Source organism: Oncorhynchus keta, chromosome 27 (genome assembly GCF_023373465.1).
Source record: "Oncorhynchus keta strain PuntledgeMale-10-30-2019 chromosome 27, Oket_V2, whole genome shotgun sequence".
Classification (NCBI taxonomy): Eukaryota; Metazoa; Chordata; class Actinopteri; order Salmoniformes; family Salmonidae; genus Oncorhynchus; species Oncorhynchus keta.
In genome coordinates this window covers 32075566-32097145 of record NC_068447.1, presented here as the reverse complement: position 1 = coordinate 32097145, position 21580 = coordinate 32075566, and the positions used below count along the sequence as shown (strand labels likewise).

Below are 21580 nucleotides of genomic sequence, written 5' to 3'. Positions count from 1 at the left end.
GGGCTGTGTGTGTGTGTGTGTGCGCGTGCGTGTGTGTTGTGTGTGTTGTGTGCGCTGTGGGGTGTGCTGGGGAGAAGGGCACAGCTGTGTGTTCTATACCCTGTGTAAAGTGACCTACATACAGGGCCCCCAGTAGGCGTCTGGCCCGACGCACAAGGCTACGTCTCTGTATGTGTGCAGAGTCTGGTGTGTGTGTTGTCTTGTTTGCCTCCTCAGATGCACAGCTGTGTGTCGGCGGCTGTGCCTCCTGCAAGTTTTCTAAGAAACCTTTTATGGCCTTCAGGTTTTTCTGTTCTCATCAGTCCCTTCCCTGTCAATACAATAGAAAGTACATGATGTTTAGAAACTGTCATCAACAGGACAAACTTTTAGCACCTGAACCGAAACAACACAATTTTACAAGTGTTTAACATTCTTTGACTGTGTTAACTTGATACTTTAAAGTGCAGTAATCATTGCTCATCGAAATAGTTATCAACCCCCCACTGAATACTTTGATTTGAGATAATCCAGTGATGGGTTCTGTCAGACCTGCTGGTTTATGTAAATGTGGGTTTTTAGAACCCATTCACAGTGTTTTACTCCTATTAACGACTTTGGTTCCTGAGGGGTAGATTCTTTCACTGTAGTGATTGCTTTGTTTGATTAGCACTGTGACGTGTTTCTGTGTTTTTTTCTGTGTGTGTGCTCAGATCCGGGTGGGTGGGTTCGAGTACTCCCCTGGTACTCTCCAGATCTACTCAGACAGCCTGCTGACCCTGCCTGCCATCATCGGTATCGGAGGAGGTGGTGGTCTGCTGCTATTGGTCATCATCGCTGTGCTCATCGCCTACAAGAGGAAGTCCCGTGATGCTGACCGCACCCTGAAACGCCTGCAGCTGCAGATGGACAACCTGGAGTCCAGAGTGGCCCTGGAGTGTAAAGAAGGTACGGACAGTCACACTCCTTGTCAGTCTCTCTTTCACCTCTCTCTCTCTCTCTCTCTCTCTCTCACAACCCCCCCCCTCTCTCTCTCTCTCTCTCCCCCTCTTTCTCACTCTCTCTCTCTCTCTCTCCCCCCCTCTCTCTCTCTCTCTCTCATCCCCCCTCTCTCTCTCTCTCTCTCCCTCTTTCTCACTCTCTCTCCCTCTCTCACTCTCTCTCCCTCTTTCTCACTCTCTCTCCCTCTCTCTCTCCCTTTCTCTTTTCTTTCTCTCTTCCTCTCTCTCTCACTCTCCCTCATTCATAATCACTCTCTTATTCTCTTTCTGTGTGGATATGTGACTGTGCTGTAGCTGCACTCTGTCCAGTCGTCATGGTAACAGGTTGGTGTGGCTGATACGAGAGGGCTGCTTGCTCTCTGATGATGTGGTCGCAGTATCCTCTGAACGTGTGAGTGTGTCTGTGTGTTCTGTGGACATCCAAGTTGGTGTTGTCGCTTTGACGTTTTGAGGTGCGTCTATGCTGCCCACTGAGAGATGGACCGAGACTAATTGGTCCTTATCTGTGGCTGGCCATCCGGAGGGTCATAGCCTTGTCAGTCTCAGCCCACAGCCTGTCGCCAAACACTGATGGATACAGAGATGGGGAAGAGAACTCTGGCAGAGACAGAGAGACGGGGACTGTGTGGGGTCAGATCGACCAGTACAGGGAACATCGGAGAGTGATTGAGTTAAAGCTACTGTTACTCCACATGTATACCTGATAGATTTAGCATTCTTGTCACACATGCTCAATACAATGCACATGCCGTGATCTATTTACAACACAAACAGCAGCAGCACAACAGACATGAGTTCCTTTACACACCAGTCTCAGACCGGACAGACCAGCAGCAACAGAGAGTACACATCTGTAGCTGGGAGGTTTGGGCAACGATGTGAGGTAAAAACACTGAGTGCCACCAGGAAGTAGAGCGTTGCTGTGTCCCCGCCCCCTGCCCCGCCCCTCCTGCTGGAGGCCCAGACGGGCTATGCTACCCAGGTGATGGGGATGGGCGGGGCAGCAGACGGGGGGGCGGGCTTGGCTGCGGGGAGGTGGGCGTGTCCCACTAAGTGTCAGTCAGTAGGGGAGGGGAGGATGATAGGGGAGGTGGAGCTCAATGAGCCGTGCTCTGAGGGCCATCAGAGAGCAGTGTAATCCAAACAAACAGACAGACAAAACTAACAGTCACACGGCTAATGGCCCATTAACAACATATTAGATGCTGCTGCAACTGTTGACGGGGAGACGATCTGCTGTGTAGTTTACCCTGCTGGATGTAATGGCTGCTTTGGCTTGGTGCTTAGACACAACAAACTCAATAGAATGAAGGATAACTATTTCATTTTGCAAATGGTTGGAAAGTCGAGACTCAGCCAGACACATCCCCTGTCAACAGAATGTTTTATTATTCACATTATAACTTTGATAGTTATTTTATCTCTATGAATAATTGGACCCATACTGAAAGGCCCATATATGCATGATAGTAAAGCCTTAATTAACCTGTAGGAATCGTGCCGTCTGTATAATGTTTGAGTGGCTGCTAAACTGTGTGTAGAAATGGTGAAGCCCTTACAGAAGGGGGAGCTTGGCAGTCTACTATAATCATCCCAGCGGACGACGCAGGCCAATAACAGCTGGGGGAAATGATGCATGAAACGCATTGCTCCTTTATTAATTATCCACTCATCCAATTCATTGACTTTCTTTCCGATGAACTTTGTTTTATCTTTTTCTCTTTCCATTGTCTCTCCCCTTTTTTGTAACAGTTTATTTTCTCACGTTTAGCACTTCTCTTGTATTTCCAAGTAGTATGGATTCAATTCAAAACACAACAGAAGAAGGAAATCCACATTCTATTTACTTGCCCTTTGCCTGTGTCTTTTTCTCTAAGCCAATCAGTGCAGTGTTGGTGTGGTGCCATATGTTTGCAGTTGACATTGATAATTCGGTGCCACACACAGTTGTAACATTGGAACACACACACATGGAGTGTAATGAAGATACTGTACTTCCAGAATCCCCTTCAATGTCCATTCATACCCAGTGCAACTGACTGTGCATCCCTGTGTTTAAGTGTCTACATCCTAGTAAGTTCATTCTCTGTCTGTGTGTTCCCTCAGCCTTTGCAGAGCTGCAGACAGACATCCACGAGCTGACCCAGGAGCTGGACGGAGCGGGCATCCCCTTCCTGGAGTACAGGACCTACGCCATGCGGGTCCTGTTCCCCGGCATCGAGGACCACCCCGTGCTCAAGGAGATGGAGGTACGGGTCAAGGAGGTACACCACCACTGCCACCGCAGCATGTAGACTCGAACATCTATACCACTATCTATACTAATCTGTATCTATATCTGTACCTAATATCCCACCCTCTGAATGTTAGACGAAACCTTTGTCTCACCAGAATCCCATGTTACAGCTCGGGAAGGTACAGAGGACAGGATGTATGTAACATGATATCATTTCATACAGCCAATCATTAAGCCGATGAAATGGTCATATGATATGGCTGTAATCATTTCATATACAGTAGCCGCATCACATAGGAGCTTCTCTCTCTTCATGTATCAATGATGTTCCATATATATTTCAAATATGCTACTAGATCCCACCTGGTTCAGCATGAAATATATGCAAATGCCTGTCAGAATACAGTGTAGAGACTCGCTACCTCCCCGCCCTGTCAACCACCGGCTCTTCTAAAGGGGAGGGATTACATCTTTATTGTTATGTCCGGATTTCTTTCCCACTGAATTTCCCCTCGAGTCCCAGGCGTAATCAAGTGTCCATACACACGGCTCAATCCCTTATTGCTCTGTGTTGCTGCTCTCCCCAAAGCAACCTACAGTACCCAGCCTGCTCCCCCAGAGGCCCCAGAATTTCATTTAGCTCCACTGAGGAAAATTGAGGCACTTTATTAGGCCGTGTAGTGGAAGGAGGAGATTCTGTGAAGTCAGAGTGCATGGTGTACGGTACGTGTAGTGGAAGGAGGAGATTCTGTGAAGTCAGAGTGCATGGTGTAGTGGAAGGAGGAGATTCTGTGAAGTCAGAGTGCATGGTGTACAGTACGTGTAGTGGAAGGAGGAGATTCTGTGAAGTCAGAGTGCATGGTGTAGTGGAAGGAGGAGATTCTGTGAAGTCAGAGTGCATGGTGTACAGTACGTGTAGTGGAAGGTGGAGATTCTGTGAAGTCAAGAGTGCATGGTGTACGTGTAGTGGAAGGTGGAGATTCTGTGAAGTCAGAGTGCATGGTGTACGGTGGTCCTCGATTGGCTACAGGACTAGATGCGTTTCAGAGTTATGAGGTCAGTCGAGGATCATGGGAGGCAGGCGGTTGGCTAACGGAGGAGGAAGTGTTTTTTCATAAAGACAGAGACAGTACTTTGATTTTATTTTCCTTTTATTAACACATACTGGGTGTTGTTTAGGCATGACATTATGCCGTAAGCCTTGCAGAATATATAGATGTTTGTCTCCCTTTTTAACAGACACTACCCTTGGTTTTCTGAGCAGTAGCACTGCCTTGTTTATGTGAGAGAGTTAGAGTGAAGGATTGTGGGTTAGGTCTAGAGGGGGCCGTAGCATTGCTGATGAGAAGTGACAGATGCCAGCCTGTGGAACAGACTTCTGTCACCCAGCCACCCTCGGACGCACAGCACTGCACAGGCCCTCTCCTTTCTACGCCCCAGTGCATCCCCCTTCCTCCTCCTCCTCCTCCTTCCGTTCTGTTTTCTCCTGTGCTCAGCTGACGACGTAGGGCAAATTGATCATAAGACATTTGAAGAAACATCTCCTAAGAAAGAATGCATTGTACTTGTCCTTGTGACAATAAAACTTGAAACTTGAAAATGCACTGCAGGCTTTAAAAGCAGCTAAGGTCATGAATGTGAATCTAACAATGGCCTCATAGGCCAAGATGTCATGTCTTGTATACAGTACATAGCCAATCTCTAAATAATACTTACATCATTTATTGTTGTGTTATTTACGTTAGTCTTAGTCCATGTATTTACATTATACCATTTACAATTCCCCAACCCCACATAAAATTACTACAGTTTACTATAGAATACTACAGTACTTACTAGAATATGTAGTAAACTGTAGTATACTGTAGAATACTATAGTAAATACTACAGTCTGCAAAAACACTACAGTAAATACTACAGTAATATAACAAAAACACAACTATATGCAAAAACACTACAGTAATTACTATAGTATATACTACAGTATTTTATTTGCCCATTCCCTTCCCCCTTAATCCCAATGTGTGCCACCAATAAGTGAGAAACCTACATGCCCAAGTAGAGATGATATATTGTCTTCCTTACAGGTTATAGAAAAGAGCGAAAGCTCTGAACTATCCATTCAGACCTCAGTCCTAAAGTACCTACCTACAGGTTATGAAAAATGTGCTCTTTGAGAATTTTGCGCAGTAGGTTTCCTAAAGGAGAAATCCCACACTTCTATGTCAAAGAATTTACAAAGAAAAAAGAAATACTACACAGTAATGTCCGCAAAACCAATAAAGTAAATAATACAGTATACCACAGTTTGCAAAAAAGACTACAATAATTACTATAGTATATACTACAGTTGTTTTTTACAACAGTATTTATACTATAGTCAACTTTAAATACTATAGTATTTTATCCATAGTGCACTGTAGTATTTTTTAATGTGGGGTACTCCATATATTTACATTACATTTACAACACATGTGGATGTTGTTTCCTGATAGGTCCAGGCCAACCAGGAGAAGGCCTTGACCCTGTTTGGCCAGCTCCTCACCAAGAAGCACTTCCTGTTGACGTTCATCCGCACCCTGGAGGCGCAGCGCTCCTTCTCCATGCGTGACCGTGGCAACGTGGCGTCGCTCATCATGACAGCGCTGCAGGGGGAGATGGAGTACGCCACAGGGGTTCTCAAACAGCTCCTATCTGACCTCATCGACAAGAACCTGGAGAGCAAGAACCACCCCAAGCTGCTGCTGCGCCGGTGAGACGGACACATTCACACAATCATCCACTCACACAGTCGTCCGCTGACACACTCACTCACACATTTGTTGTAACACACATTTCTTAACATACTGACTTGTAAATTATACTACTCTTACATACAGTGCATTCGTGAAGGTATTCAGACCCCTTGACTTTTTCCACATTTCCTTAATTTACAGCCTTATTCTAAAATGTATTAAATTAATTGTTTTCCGCATCAATCTACACACAATATCCCATAATGACAAAGCGAAAACAGGTTTTTAGAATTGTTTGCAAATTTATTAAAAATAAAAAAACAGAAATACCTTATTTACATAAGTATTCAGACCCTTTGCTATGAGACTTGAAATTAAGCTCAGATGCATCCTGTTTCCATTGATCATCCTTGAGATGTTTATACAACTTGATTGGAGTCCACCTGTGGTAAATTCAATTGATTGGACATTATTTGGAAAGGCACACACTTGTGTATATGAAGTCCCACAGTGCATGTTGACAGTGCATGTCAGAGCAAAACCAAGTCATGAGGACGAAGGGATTGTCGGTAGAATTCTGAGAAAGGATTGTGTCCAGGCACAGATCTGGGGAAAGGTACCAAAAAATGTCTGCAGCATTGAAGGTCCCCAAGAAGACAGTGGCCTCCATCATTCTTAAATCGAAGACGTTCGGAACCACAAAGACTCTTCCTAGAGCTGGCCTCCCGGCCAAACTGAGCAATCGGGGGAGAAGGGCCTTGGTCACTCTGACAGAGCTCCAGTTCCTCTGTGGAGATGGGATAACCTTCCAGAAGGACAACCATCTCTGCAACACTCAACCAATCAGGCCTTTACGGTAGAGTGGCCAGACGAAAGCCACTCCTAAGTAAAAAACACATGATAGCCCACTTGGAGTTTGCCAAAAGGCAGCAATAGGACTCAATATTATCTGTTTTGTTGAAACCAAGATTGAACTTTGGCCTGAATGCCAAGCGTCACGTCTGGAGGAAACCTGGCACCATCCCTACAGTGAAGCATGGTGGTGGCAGCATCACGCTGTGGGGATGTTTTTCAGCGTCAGGGACTGGGAGACTAGTCAGGATTGAGGGAAGATGAGCAGAGCATAGTACAGAGAGATCCTTGATGAAAACCAGCTCCGGAGCGCTCAGGACCCCGGACTGGGGAGAAGGTTCACCTTCCTACAAGACAACGACCCTAAGCACACAGCCAAGACAATGCAGGAGTGGATTCGGAACAAATCTCTGAATGTCCTTGAGTGGCCCAGCCAGAGCCCGGACTTGAACCAGATCCAACATCTCTGGAGAGACCTGAAAATATGAATATTTATATAATGTGATATTTCAGATTTTTATTTTGAATACTTTTGCTTTGTCATTATGGGGGATTGTGTGTAGATTGATGAAGGAAAGAAACTATTAAATCGATTTTAAAATAAGGCTGTAACGTAACAAAATGTGGAAAAAGTCAAGGGTGTCTGAATACTTTCCGAATGCACTGTACACATTAGTACATATTTTTTTCCCATATTCTCTCAAACATTATAGCCAATGGTGTAGTGGAGTAGTGGAGGGTAAACTTAAGTAAACACAGTTTAGCCACCTTTTTTGCCCAACAGTTTTTTTGCAGAAAAATGCGTTTAAAGTTTAGGGAGCGTTACTCTTTAGTGAATGTAAAAGGCACAAAAACTAAACTTAAGCACGGAAAGCATAGAAATAGAGCACAGAACAGATCTACTGCTTCTTAGACTTGCTTTGAATGAGAATGACACATCTATAACTCATATTTCTATGTGAATTTGGTCAGGTTGCCCAAAAAGTTACATATTGCAGCTTTAGGGGTGTTTTGTAGAAGTTTTCTTCCTATCACCCCTCCTTCCTGTGCCGCCTTTTAATTTAGATTAACTACATCATTAAGGAGAGAAAGTTGCTTTTCTAGCCACTGTAGGGGGAGGAGAAAGGGGAAACGGAAAAGAAGCAAACTGTTTGCCTAGGTTTCCTCTCTTGATATTAGGATAAATAAATATAAATAAATTACAGTGGATTTTAATTGCTCCTCATCTGTGGGACATTTCAGGGGTCTTTGTTCGTAGAGGCAACAGGTTTATGATTAACGAGAGAAGTTAGCCAATTATGGTAATTGTCTGTTTTTAATGAAGATTGGTTGTTTGCTTTGAGAATAAAGTATTTGTTTTAAGACCTTTTTCCCCTTATGAAAGTATAAGTATTAGTCTAAAACTAAAACTAGATTTATTCCTAGTTAGTTTTGAGGTAGAGCTGCAATTTCCTCTTGTTGATTATTGAACTATCATGTCTTATTTATCCCTGGCCTTCCATTTCTCTGTTAGAACGGAGTCTGTTGCTGAGAAGATGCTGACCAACTGGTTCACTTTTCTCTTGTACAAGTTCCTTAAGGTAAGCCCACCATCAAACCACCTAAGCTCTGACCAGAAAGGAACCCCGCAACTCCACCACTCTCTCTCTCTTCTACCAATTAGAATTAGTTTTGTTTTCCCCCTTCCCTGTTTCTCATTATGGGTTAGTACGCTATTAGTATTTTAGTCTGTTTAAGGCTCCAACTAGAGGCGTTTCTCTTTATTTCACTCGTTTGTTACATTATTGTTTATTTGACAGACATGTTCTTGCCTGCGGTCATTAGGAGCTTTGGGGCTGTGGCGTTCGACTGGTCCTCTCTTCACTCTCTTCTCACTCTCCCTCGCTCCCTCGTGGAAGAGTGTAAAATTACCCCCTAATGAAGCCGGGAGGTGGAAATAAAGATAATTTCATAGACAACCGTGTCGTAGCGAGGGCTAGGGAGTGATGTATGCGTGTTCCCTATCGTTAGCAGCTGTCTGGTTAATTAGCACAGATGCTAACAAGACGTTAACAGCATATGCAGGGAGAGAGAGGGAGAGTTGGGCTGCTGCATAGGAATCAGGAGAGGACACTGGAGGTGGAGACTTAGCTAGCTTCTTGTCTCCATTCTCCACCTCTAGCAAATAGCTAGCCCCTGTCTCCACCTCTCTCCCAGTTAGCAGTTAGCTAGCCCCTGTCTCCACCTCTCTCCCAGTTAGCAGTTAGCTAGCCCCTGTCTCCACCTCTATCCCAGTTAGCAGTTAGCTAGCCCCTGTCTCCACCTATCTCCCAGTTAGCAGTTAGCGAGCCCCTGTCTCCACCTCTCTCCCAGTTAGCAGTTAGCTAGCCCCTGTCTCCACCTCTCTCCCAGTTAGCAGTTAGCTAGCCCCTGTCTCCACCTCTATCCCAGTTAGCAGTTAGCTAGCCCCTGTCTCCACCTCTCTCCCAGTTAGCAGTTAGCTAGCCCCTGTCTCCACCTCTCTCCCAGTTAGCAGTTAGCTAGCCCCTGTCTCCACCTCTATCCCAGTTAGCAGTTAGCTAGCCCCTGTCTCCACCTCTATCCCAGTTAGCAGTTAGTTAGCCCCTGTCTCCACTCTCTCACAGTTAACTACCCACGGGCACAGACGTCAGTTCGACGTCTAGTTTTGATTTACATTTGGTTGGTTGTCAACTAATGTGAATTCAATGTGAAGTCAACATGTCATAGGATTTAGGTGAAATTCCCTTACGTTGATAACTTTTTTAGAATCGAATCAGTTTTCCACATTGATTCAATGTCATCACATAGATTTTATTTGTTTAAATGACATGGAAACAATGTTGATTCAACCGGTTTATGCCCAGTGGGAAGCTTCAGGCTCCTTGTCTGATCACCAACAACGATGAGACAGCCTATAGGGAGGAGGTCAGAGACCTGGTAGTGTGGTGCCAGGACAACAACCTCTCCCTCAATGTGAGCAAGACAAAGGAGCTGATCGTGGACTACAGGAAAGGTGGGCCGAACAGTCCTCCAATAACATCGACAGAGCTGAAGTGGAGCGGGTCGAGAGTTTCAAGTTCCTTGCTTGGTGTCCACATCACCAACGAACTATCATGGACCAAACACACCAAGACAGTTGTGAAGAGGCCATAACAACACCCTTTCCCCTCAGTAGACTTGGCATGGGTCCCCAGATCCTCAAAAAGATCTACAGCTGCACCATTGAGAGCATTATGACCGGTTGCATCACCGCCTGGTATGGCAACTGCTCGGCATCTGACTGTAAGGCGCTACAGAGGGTAGTGTGTGCTGCCCAGTAAATCACTGGGGCCAAGCTTCCTGCCATCCAGGACTTATATACTAGGCGGTGTCAGAGGAAGGCCCCAAAAATTGTCAAAGACTCCAGTCACCCAAGTCATAGACTGTTGTCTCTGTAACCGCACAGCAAGTAGTAACGGAGAGCCAAGTCTAGGACCAAAAGGCTCCTTAACAGCTTCTACCCTCAAGCTATAAGACTGATGAACAATTAATCAAATGGCCACCCAGACTATTTACATTGACACCCCACCTCCCTTCGTTTTTACACACTCACTGTTTATTATCTATGCATAGTCACTTCACCCCCACCTACATGTACAAATTACCTCGACTAACCTGTACCCCCGCACATTGACTTGGTACCGGTACCATCTGTATATAGCTATTGTTTGTTTATTTAGTCAATATTTTCTTAACTCTTATTTCTTGAACTGCGTTGTTGGTTAAGTAAGCATTTCACGTTAAGGTCTCTACAGCTGTTGTATTCGGCGCATGTGACAAATAAAATTGGATTTCATTTTAATTTGACGACTCAAACTAAATGATTCCGCTGATTTATGTTCGCTACATACTCTGAGACAGCCATCATCGTTGTTTGTGGTGCTGAGGGGTGTTGTACAAAACAAAGTAATCAGCGATGGGATCATCTCTAACCAATCATCTTATCAATGCCAATTATGAATTTTCTAAACGCCGCTTTACCCAGGTGTGTTCTGGCTCTGGCCCAACCCATCGGTTTCTGGGACCAATCAGAATGGTTAGAATGTGTTTGCATTCTAGAAATCGCCAGGGAGGTACTCAGAACCAAACTCTTTGCGGAGAAGAAACTTCCCTGGTTAGTATATAGATCATCTTTGCTCCTGCGGATATTTGGAAAAATATATATTTGGACAACTGCAAAAGTATTGCTACAGCTCGAACAAATATTGCTGCCTTGAATTTAGCTGGGTTTAAGTAGAGACTACTTTCTGGAGAACAATACCATACTGACTCACGTGTTTACATGCGTGGGTGGGGTGGGGCTAAGGCTTGAGACGCTATGAATGATGCTGAATGGGTGGTAACAAAGAAGATCTCTCTAGGAAGTGTACAAATCTCACCAAATTCTTTCAAAGGGCATTTTCTCCTATTTAAGTGGGATAACAAGTTTGTCAACATTTAAAGCAGCATTACTTTTCCATATTTCCTCCAACCATGATTAAATTCTGTACTTTCATAAAATGAGTCTGTACTTTCATAAAAAGCTCAAATAAATGCAAATCACTTACATTTGATATAAACCTTAATAGAGAACTCTGGATACTTATGCATGTGCGTATTTCTCACCTTCCGCTTGAAAGATATCAACTTTTTGATTGCTGATAAATGGTGGAGAGAGGGTGAGAGGGTAAGGAGTTCGGAGTGTGTTTTAAAGTGGGAGAGATAAATGCTATGCCTATCAAGCCCTTAGATCTCTTTCTCTTGCTCTCTCTCGCTCTCTCTCAATTCAATTTAAGGGCTTCATTGGTATGGGAAACGTATGTTTACATTGCCAAAGCAAGTGAAATAGATAATAAACAAAAGTGAAATCAACAAATCAGCTTATGAAAAGAACCTCTCTCTCTCTCTCTCTCTCTCTCTCTCTCTCTCTCTCTCTCTCTCTCTCTCTCTCTCTCTCTCTCTCTCTCTCTCTCTCTCTCTCTCTCTCTCTCTCTCTCTCTCTCTCTCTCTCTCTCTCTCTCTCTCTCTCTCTCTCTCTCTCTCTCTCTCTCTCTCTCTCTCTCTCTCTCTCTCTCTCTCTCTCTCTCTCTCTCTCTCTCTCTCCTCAACTACAGCCCCTGCATTTCTAACATGGTGAAGGGCTTCCTAAGCACTTCCTCTCAATCATTAACCTCGTATTAGTATCAGCCTCAGCTGCCACCTGTCTGTCGTCTCTCTCACTCTGCTCTAAACTCTTTCTCTTTTTAAGAGGGAAGAGTTTTTCTTGGATCTGAGCTGGGGGTAATGACACTATTGATTGGCAAGTGCCCAGGATAGTGCAAACGCAGGAAACATTTATATTAGACCACCCCAGTGCTCTGTCGATTAGGCCAGTGAGAAGATACAGGAGAATAGCATTGACTCATTGGCAACAAATCTCATGTTCATATGCATACCTGTTAAGATATACACTGAGTATACAAAGCATTAGGAACACCTGCTCTTTCCATGACATAGACTGGCCAGGTGAAAGCTATGATCCCTTATTGATGTCACCTGTTAAATCCACTTCAGTCAGTGTAGATTAAGTGGAGGAGACAGGTTAAAAAATGATTTTCAAGCCTTGAGACATGGATTGTGTGTGTGTGTGCCATTCAGAGGGTGAATGGGCATTATAAAATATTTAAGTGCCTTTGAACAGGGTATAGTAGTAGGTGCCAGGCTCACCAGTTTGTATCAAGAACTGCAACGCTGCTGGGTTTTTCACGCTCAACAGTTCACCATGTGTATCAAGAATGGTCCACCACCCAAGGGACATCCAGCCAACTTGACACAACTGTGGAAAGGATTGGAGTCAACATGGACCAGTATTCCTTTGGAATGCTTTTGACACCTTGTAGTCCATGCCCCAACGAATTGAGGCTGTTCAGAGGGCAATGGGGGGTGCAACTCAATATTAGGAAGGTGTTCTTAATGTTTTGTCCACTCAGTATAGATGCATGTGGTTAAGCAATTGCATTGTTGAAGCAGAATCCTAAAGGCCACTGGTCCCAAGCTTCAGCCCATACCTGTCGCTGATGGTCTGTGTCCCTGTGTGTCCCTGTGTCTCCAGGAGTGTGCTGGGGAGCCTCTGTTCATGCTGTACTGTGCTATGAAGCAGCAGATGGAGAAGGGGCCTATAGACTCCATCACAGGAGAGGCGCGCTACTCACTCAGTGAGGACAAGCTCATCAGACAGCAGATTGACTACAAGACCCTGGTGAGTGCTGTCAAATATAAATATTTTATAGGACAATAAGGATATTTGATTAAATGTGTGATTGACCTTTGAGATGGCAGTATAAGGTCGGTAGGATCTGTCGCTACCTCAGTGATCTTAATTAGTGCTTGAGAATGCGATTCAAATACCTGCAAATGACAACTTATTTAACTAAGCTGAACCTAATTCCCCTCCCTCCCCTGGCAGACTCTCCACTGTATGAACCCGGAGAACGAGAACGCCTCGGAGGTGACGGTGAAGGGGCTGAACTGTGACACCATCACCCAGGTGAAGGAGAAGCTGCTGGATGCAGTGTACAAGGGCAGCCCCTACTCCCAGAGACCCAAGGCTGGGGACATGGACCTGGGTAAGAACACCAGTGTTTAGTGACCGTGTGTGTTTGTGTTTACTGTGTGTCGGGGGGGTGCACCTGCCTGCCTGTCTCCGGTCTCATCCTCATCTTCTCTTCACAGAGTGGCGTCAGGGCAGGATGGCCAGAATCATCCTTCAGGATGAGGATGTCACCACCAAGATTGATAACGACTGGAAACGCCTCAACACACTGGCCCACTATCAGGTGAGAGCAGAGGGCTGGTGTTGCCATGGTGTGGTTTTATCTATGCAAACAGACAGTGCATGGAGTGATTGACAGGACGATGTTTACAAGACAGCCCGTTGTTTTTCAATCCTTGTAGGTGACGGACGGCTCAGTGATCGCTCTGGTACCAAAGCAGAACTCAGCATACAACATATCCAACTCCTCTACCTTCACCAAGTCTCTCAGCAGATATGGTGAGTCTCTCTTTCTCCTTTCTTTTTCTCTCAATCTCTCTCTCAATCTCTGTCTTTCGCCCTCTGTATGACTTTGTTGATAGTAAGCTAGATTTGACTCAGCCTCTGTGAATAGAGAGAACCATACATCCACCACTATCGAGCCTACACGATTTCAGAGGTATTTCCACCATCTAGGCAATAACAGGCATTACATCAGACACCTCACTCACTGCCAGAGACTGAAGACCAATAGCTAACACAGACACACCTCTGAACACAGCCTCAGCTGTGCACCACAACAGTGTAACCAGCTCTCTGGCAAAAGCCTAAGGGGTTTCACCTTTGTGGTTGTTTTCCCCTTCTCTCTCTCCTCAAGTGTGTCTGTGTGTTAAGGGGTTACGATAGCAACGTTGACAGGCCAGTGAAAGCCAGGCTGGTTTGTTAGTCCACAGAGAGGATAGCCAAGCCCTGGATGTTGTAAGAGCAGAGGTAAACATCCACCACTCTCCCCCAGAAGCCAAAGAACATGATTGTCATGAAATGTACAGGCACTCAAGCAGCAGTAGCAACAGCAGCAGCAGTAGTAGTAGTAGCAGGCTCATGATGAATGTCCAATAGAGGTAGGAGTACAGTACTATTGTCTGCTGGTAGAGTGGCTACAGTGGAGAGAATGTTCTGGTGTGAACAAGCTGATACTGGGGGTTGACAAGGTCATTGGCACAGAGACCAGTCTTAGTCACACTGGTTCCGTTTTCCTTTAGTTTCATCACTTGTTTTAACACCTCCACTAGAAATACGTGTAGCAGGAGTTAGTCTCTGGTTCGCTGTTTAAATACCACAGGGCCTATATTTACAAAGTGTCTTCGAGTATGAATGCTGATCTAGGATCAGGTCCCCCCTGTTATCCATTATGATTTAGAAGGCAAAACGTATTCCTACTCTGAGACGCTTTGTGAATACAGGCCAAGATCTCTGTAGATTGAATTGGGTATATTCAGGTCAGTGCTCTTATAAGAAACAACAAACCAAGAAGCACTGACACACATTAGTTTAGCAGTGTCTCCAGCACCATCTCCCTGTGTCATTCAGTCTCTGAGCTTCACTTCCCTCATCCTCTCACCCTGAAAGCCAGCGTGATCTCCCTGCGCTCAGACACTCAGAAGACCCCAGTGTCACTCTACCATGCAGGCAGAATGAATTTCTTCCTCCGTCCTCTCATCCCTCCCTCCATACACCTGCATTCTGGCCACCCTACCTCCTCTCCATGCAGCGCCCCCCCTTCTGGCTGCCACTGCAGCAGGCTAGCTGATAAGCAACATGGCAGATGGGCATCTTTTTGGTCTCCCGTAATGAAGTTTGACACTCACACCATTAATAATGTAGCAGTGCATGGAGGCAGGCGGCCCCCGGGAGGACACGAGTGGGGGGAGCCAGAAACTCACACAATGGAGCCTGTACAGCCTGACTCATACAGTACCACAGGAAGGGAGGATATTGCTATTGTGTATGGTTTTCTATTATATCCACCACTCTAACATTATGGGTCATTTGGGCTGGGGAGGGGAAGGGGGGGGTGGGGAGAGGAGATGAGAGGAGAGGAGAGATGGAAGGGCTGGTGTAAAAACATGCTGAAGAAGATAAGACAGAAAGCAGATTCTCTGTCCTATCTCCTCTCTCGGCCCTGGCACAATGAAGACGAGGCACGCCATTTTTCTTCTCCCAATTTGCTAATTAGTTATAGTCCGCCAATTGAGCGTAATGAGTTAGCCATCTCTCCTCGCTTCTTAGTTGAGGCCTAATCATTTTTCTCACCATCCATCCACCTCTCTGACGTACAAAAGGAGTTTTTACAATAGAAGAGGCTACAGGGATCTGTTGTCTTGCTCATTAAAATGTTCTCTCCATCTCTGAGGTCAGGTCCCAGTGGGTTATGGGTTGTGACCTTGTGACAGACAGACTGATACTCTGCTCCTCACGCTGGCACAGACTTTGTTCTGGCTGGATGGCGGCCAGATATAGACAGCCCATAGAGCCATTCCTTCACCAGACTAAATATGTTTGTTTTCTCTTTTATGTTTGTATGCTATGCACAGCGCTTTGACCTGAAATGAGTGATTTTAACACCTATGTCAGAGTTGGAAGTTCGCACAACACAATAGCACATGGAACCATCAACATTAAAACCAGTAGATAGTGATAGCTCTGACGTCATCTACGTATTCCAATGGAAAACTCCCGACGGTGCATGAAGCTGGAAGTATTTCAATTAGAAACGTTCCATATTGCTGAATTGGGTTGTAATTTACATAGGGTTTCTAGGCAAGACCAGACCCTTTGGCACCACTAAGTTGCTACGGAGTAGCCGACCAGCCGAGCTTGTGTCTTCACACTCCAGACCGGACACTGGGGGCCTGCATGAAACCAGGGAGTCAGACTGGTGTTCTGTTCTGATGGCCTTGTCTTTGTCCTGATGTTCCTATCGCTCTCTTGCCTCCGTCCAGAGAGCATGTTGCGAACAGCCAGCAGTCCAGACAGTCTGCGCTCCCGCACTCCCATGATCACCCCTGACCTGGAGAGTGGTACCAAGCTGTGGCACCTGGTCAAGAACCACGACCACTCTGACCAGCGTGAGGGCGACCGCGGCAGCAAGATGGTCTCTGAGATCTATCTGACCCGTCTGCTCGCCACCAAGGTAAGATTACATAGACACCAGACCACCCCTACATAAATAACAAGTACTGCTGATGTAGGTCAACTTTAACATCTGAATGTTGAGGAAGTCATTGTAATGCTCTCCATATGTCAAGAGTTTTTCCTCGGGGAACCATCTTCTTCGGTAGTCCCTTGATGTGCTTGTCACTGCTAAATGACTAAAATGTAAACAGCTCAGCCTCTATTGCAGTATTCTTCTGGGGTCCCTCAGCCAATTCCTGTTAACGGGTCTGCCTGCCTGCCTGCCCCTCTCCTCTCCTCTAGCTGCCTCAGAGCTCATTGTTTCGCTCCTAATTGTAGGGGAAGAAAAAACATGGAAATGCTGTTGAAAGGCCAATTTTGTGGTCAGAAAAGATAGATAAATATAAAGCGGGGGAAATAGCAGGAGACGAGTCATTTGTTGTGGGATTGAGTGTTTTGTGGCCCATGATTCAGAGAAGCGAATGGAATTCAAATAGCAAACAGGTCTGTCTGGTAAGCTAGCTTGTCTCAGCACTTTGATCTTGGAAGAGCAGAATGTAGCGTCCTCTCCACAGCCACTCCCCCTTAATGGGGGAAAGTAATCGCTCCTCTCATCCCTACTGTCCTCAGGGTACGTTGCAGAAGTTTGTGGACGACCTGTTTGAGACCATCTTCAGCACGGCCCACCGCGGCAGCGCCCTGCCTCTCGCCATCAAGTACATGTTTGACTTCCTGGACGAGCAGGCCGACAAACACTCCATATCAGACTCAGACGTACGGCACACCTGGAAGAGCAATTGGTGAGACACATTACAGGACAAATAGCAATGGTTTGCTTGGCTGTTTCTTCACTGTGTGTATTTGGTTGATGGCATCCATCTTCTCATGATAACTCTCCCGTCTTAGTCTTCCTCTGCGGTTCTGGGTGAACGTGATCAAGAACCCTCAGTTTGTGTTTGACATCCATAAGAACAGCATCACAGACGCCTGCCTGTCTGTGGTGGCCCAGACCTTCATGGACTCCTGCTCCACGTCAGAACACAAGCTGGGCAAAGACTCGCCCTCCAACAAGCTGCTCTACGCCAAGGATATCCCCAACTACAAGAACTGGGTGGAGAGGTATGAATGACAGAGAGCTCAACTGCCTTCTAGTTTGTAAGAATGTCCATTTCAATGCTTCCATTTCCGAAAGACATAGTATGCACCCAACGTTTTAACAGTTGGTGAAATTAGATTAGAGGAAGGTTGTTGACGAGTACTTGATTGAGGCCTCGCCTTTTTCATCGCAGTCCTTCACATACACAACTAAAGAGGTGTCCTCTCCAGTCCAGGGTGCTAACCCCCTTCCCTCTCTGCTCCCCTCCTGTCCTGCAGGTACTACTCCGACATCTCCCGTATGCCGGCCATCAGTGACCAGGACATGAGTGCCTACCTGGCTGAACAGTCCCGGCTGCACCTCAGCCAGTTCAACAGCATGAGTGCCCTGCATGAGATCTACTCCTATATCGTCAAGTACAAAGATGAGGTGAGTCACCGGTATATTACGAAGACATTAATCATAGACATTATAATAGTTTAATAGTATAGATATCTAAGGTATTTTATAAATATCTATTAGTCGCAGCATGAAGAAATCAGAGTAGAATAGCCATTGGTTCTGTATGTTGACACAGGGGTGAGACCCTTTGTATGTGCCTTCTAGTTTTCATGATGAATGGAATGTGGGCATTCTGATTCAATTAGAAGATAACTGAGTATGCATCCATAAATGCATGCAGCTATTTAAGTAATTAAAGTGCATATTATGGAACTAATGGACCACATTGAATTTCTGTGTTTTATTCATTCTCCCATGTGCTATCCTTCCGGGGAGTTCATTAACACACTATATTCCATGTGCATTCATTTATTTCCCCACCAAAATAGACTGACTAATCATTCTTGAAACGTTGCTTATGCATTGAGGCAGAGCCAGTATAGTGTAGCTACTCCATGTAGGAGATGTGAATGAGACTGTACACTGAGTGCTAATTCTCAGAGAGCTGAGCAGAGCCTGGAAAGGGCTAAAGTCAGTGACTCACGGAGACTGGGCTGTGGAACTGGAGAGATAATGAGGCAGAAGCAGAAGCTCCCTCCACTCTATCTGCTCCATCCGCTCCCAGCCATTAGGACAGACAGACAGCCAGCGAGGGAGGGAGGGAGGAAGGCAGTGCTAGGATGGCTACTGTACTGTACTGACTCTAAGAGAGTGTCTGCCGTGGCCTTCAAAAACACGTAAACAATGTTTGTCTGTCTGCTCAGACAATTCTTCCTACCTTGTTGGTTATAGTGCATTGAGTGTGTGCTGTGAGAGGTTCAGGCAGCCTCTCTGCTTGCCTTTTCAAAGGGCATGTGGGGAGAGAGCATGGTGGTGGAAGTGAGGGGGGGTATATTCAGTCATCTCCACTCAGCATCAGACCCTATCTCTACCCCCCTCACCTCTCCCCTCATCTCTCAGCAGTGCTGGTTCCTGTATCTGAGGCAACAGCTGCAGCTGCCTCTATTTAAGCAGCCGCTCCCATTCATTAAGGCTTATTATCCAGATGCAGGCGGCTGCAGGGTCCTCCTCTCGCCCCCCTCATCCGTCAAAGCAGCACTAACACGCGGGGCATTAGCAGGCCATTATGCATTCTCCTGCATGAGTCCCTAACATCTAGTACACGGCTACCTATCACTAATGGACCCACCAGCACCTCCTCTTCCAGTTCCCATAATGCCATAGTACATACAGCTCCCCTCGCAGCTTCCATCGTCATCCGCCTGTTTACTGAACATCTTCTTCTATGCAATGTCATGTGGTAGACATTCAACTTTCCATACAGAGGTAAAGTATGGATGTCACTATGCCTCTGTTTCCTCGTATATTTCGTCAACATTCTTGAGTAAACAGCTGTATGGTGTTTGTAGGGAAACATTTCAACGGTTTGCATGCTTCTACAGACAAGTCTTATAGCACACTCATGCCACCATCACAGCACGTTTGCTTCAACAGCTGTTTAAAAACGGACAGATGTTCTGAGAGACTTTACACAGACTTACAGATGTTCTGACTTTCTCTGTCGGTGGTCCACCCTGCTGATCTATTGACTAATCTCCCGCTCTCCTTCTCTTCTTTCTCCCTCTTTCTTCTCTTCTTTCTCCTTATCTCCTCTCTTGTCTCTCCCCAGATCCTGTCTGCGCTGCAGAAGGACGAACAGTCTCGTAGGCAAAGACTGCGCAGTAAGCTGGAGCAGGTCATCGATACCATGGCCTTGGCCAGCTGAGGAACGGCCCACCACTGAGGGTCGGAGAGGGTAGCAGCTAGGCCTTCTCTCACTGACCCCAGCTCCTAACCCCAACACAACGCGTAAGGACTGCAAGGACACAAGCAGTACACTGGAGACCCACCAGAGTTAGGCCTGGGCCTCGGCCCATCCAAACAACCCCTCATTTATAAACACTAAACGTCCGTCTGTCGCCCCGAGAAAGTGTCTTATCATCGCGGTCTTCATCACTGGTTTCAGTTTGTCTTCCGTGTTGATTATCTACCCACCTACAGGACAGGGACTGTGAAGCAGCTGGCTAAAGAAGCCAGGAGATACATATATATATATATAAGGGGAGCTATGGAGAAAGGACTCCATTTATAAACCCCCCACCCCCCCATGGACGCTTCTGACGTGTCAGCAGTCTATCATCAGAGACTTCATCGACGTTCATGGACGTCAGTTTGATTTTCAGATCCATTTTATTTCTATTTGGTTGATTTAGTTGTTGGTCTTGTGTTTAACAACTGCCTACTCTCTCCGTTGGTGTGCCACTTGTGTTACTGCTGAATTTGCACAATTTACAAAAAAGCTACATCAAAAGAAGAGGATATAAATATAGATATATAGATATATAAATACAACTTCATTTTTAAAGAAACACATGAAAATAGTCAAGTTCAATTTTAATGTACAAAATACTTTGAAAGAAAAGGATTTGATATTTCAAAGACTGATGAACTATGAAACCTTGTCCTGTGCCATGTTTTATTTAAATGTTGTTTAGTGAAAACTTTTTCTTTAGATAAAATGTGTTATGATTCAAATGTTGTCATGCCTAGTGACTGAAGGTGAGAGTAAAGTTTAAAAAAATAAAAAAAAATAAAAGTTAAATGACAAAAAAATTGTAGAAGCAAGTCAACAAATCGTGAGGTCTTGGGGCCTTTCCTGTCCTGGGAGAACATTTGTTTTAATGGTACTGGAAATGACTATTTTATTCCTGTATTACAACCAGTGCTATTGTGGCTTTTAGAAAAACCAAAGGCTTGTTTTTTTTTTTGTACAACTCAGAGATAAACAGCCTCCTGTGTTAGCCGCCAACCTCACATTCACAGCACCTGAATTAGCAGCCCTCTTGGTTGTATCCACCACCTTGCTCGCCTCTGTGCACAGGCTCCGGACCACAGCAAAGTTACATTACTTTTGTTCTGGGACCTCAAGGTTTTTTGGGAGGCAAGTAACATGGCTTAAAGTACTGTGATATTATGGACTCTGCTGTACCACAAAAGTCAGACTCCACAGAAGGATTCATTGGGCTTAGCGCCATGTTAAAAGTAGCAAAGGTTTAATTCACCCACTACCCTTTCAAAGCCTTCCTGAAGTTTTCCCACTGTCCCCTTCCCTCAGATAGACTATCTTACAGACTGTCATGGCGGACACTGATGTAGAGGTTTGCAGACAAAGTTGAGAGGAGTTTTTAGCTAAAGCTTTGAGTGAAGAGTAATCCCTCCTGATTTTAGCCCGTCGTGAGAGAAAGCATTGTCACTCCAGTGAATTCAACATTCAACAGTTCTATTTTATTGCAATTAAGAAGATGGTTTAATTTTTGTTTTTGGTGTGGTGAAAGTTGTATGAGTTGTTTTCTTTGTACTCTGCAGAAACCAAACATTGGTTGTGCAAGCAGAGTAGACTCTCCCAGGGTTTCCCTCATGATCTGTAACGGCATCTGTGACGATCGTCATTCAAAAGAGAAAAGAGGCCTTCTGAAGCACCAAGGAAGGTGAACATTC

General features: G+C 45.4%; 1 protein-coding gene across 1 annotated transcript in view; it reads left to right on the top strand.

Moving 5' to 3' along the window:
• LOC118360306 (plexin-A1-like) overlaps nt 1–20857 on the top strand; it is a 370554-nt gene extending 349697 nt beyond the window's left edge. Inside the window, exons 21-33 of the mRNA XM_052482584.1 lie at nt 693–927; nt 3087–3229; nt 5712–5968; nt 8317–8383; nt 12913–13059; nt 13267–13426; nt 13533–13636; nt 13755–13851; nt 16335–16525; nt 17137–17306; nt 17413–17625; nt 17881–18031; nt 19713–20857. Coding sequence (XP_052338544.1) covers nt 693–927; nt 3087–3229; nt 5712–5968; nt 8317–8383; nt 12913–13059; nt 13267–13426; nt 13533–13636; nt 13755–13851; nt 16335–16525; nt 17137–17306; nt 17413–17625; nt 17881–18031; nt 19713–19808 — 2031 coding nt within the window. The 3' untranslated portion in view covers nt 19809–20857. The remainder of the gene's footprint in view (nt 1–692; nt 928–3086; nt 3230–5711; nt 5969–8316; nt 8384–12912; nt 13060–13266; nt 13427–13532; nt 13637–13754; nt 13852–16334; nt 16526–17136; nt 17307–17412; nt 17626–17880; nt 18032–19712) is intronic.
• Nucleotides 20858–21580: the final 723 nt, after the last annotated feature.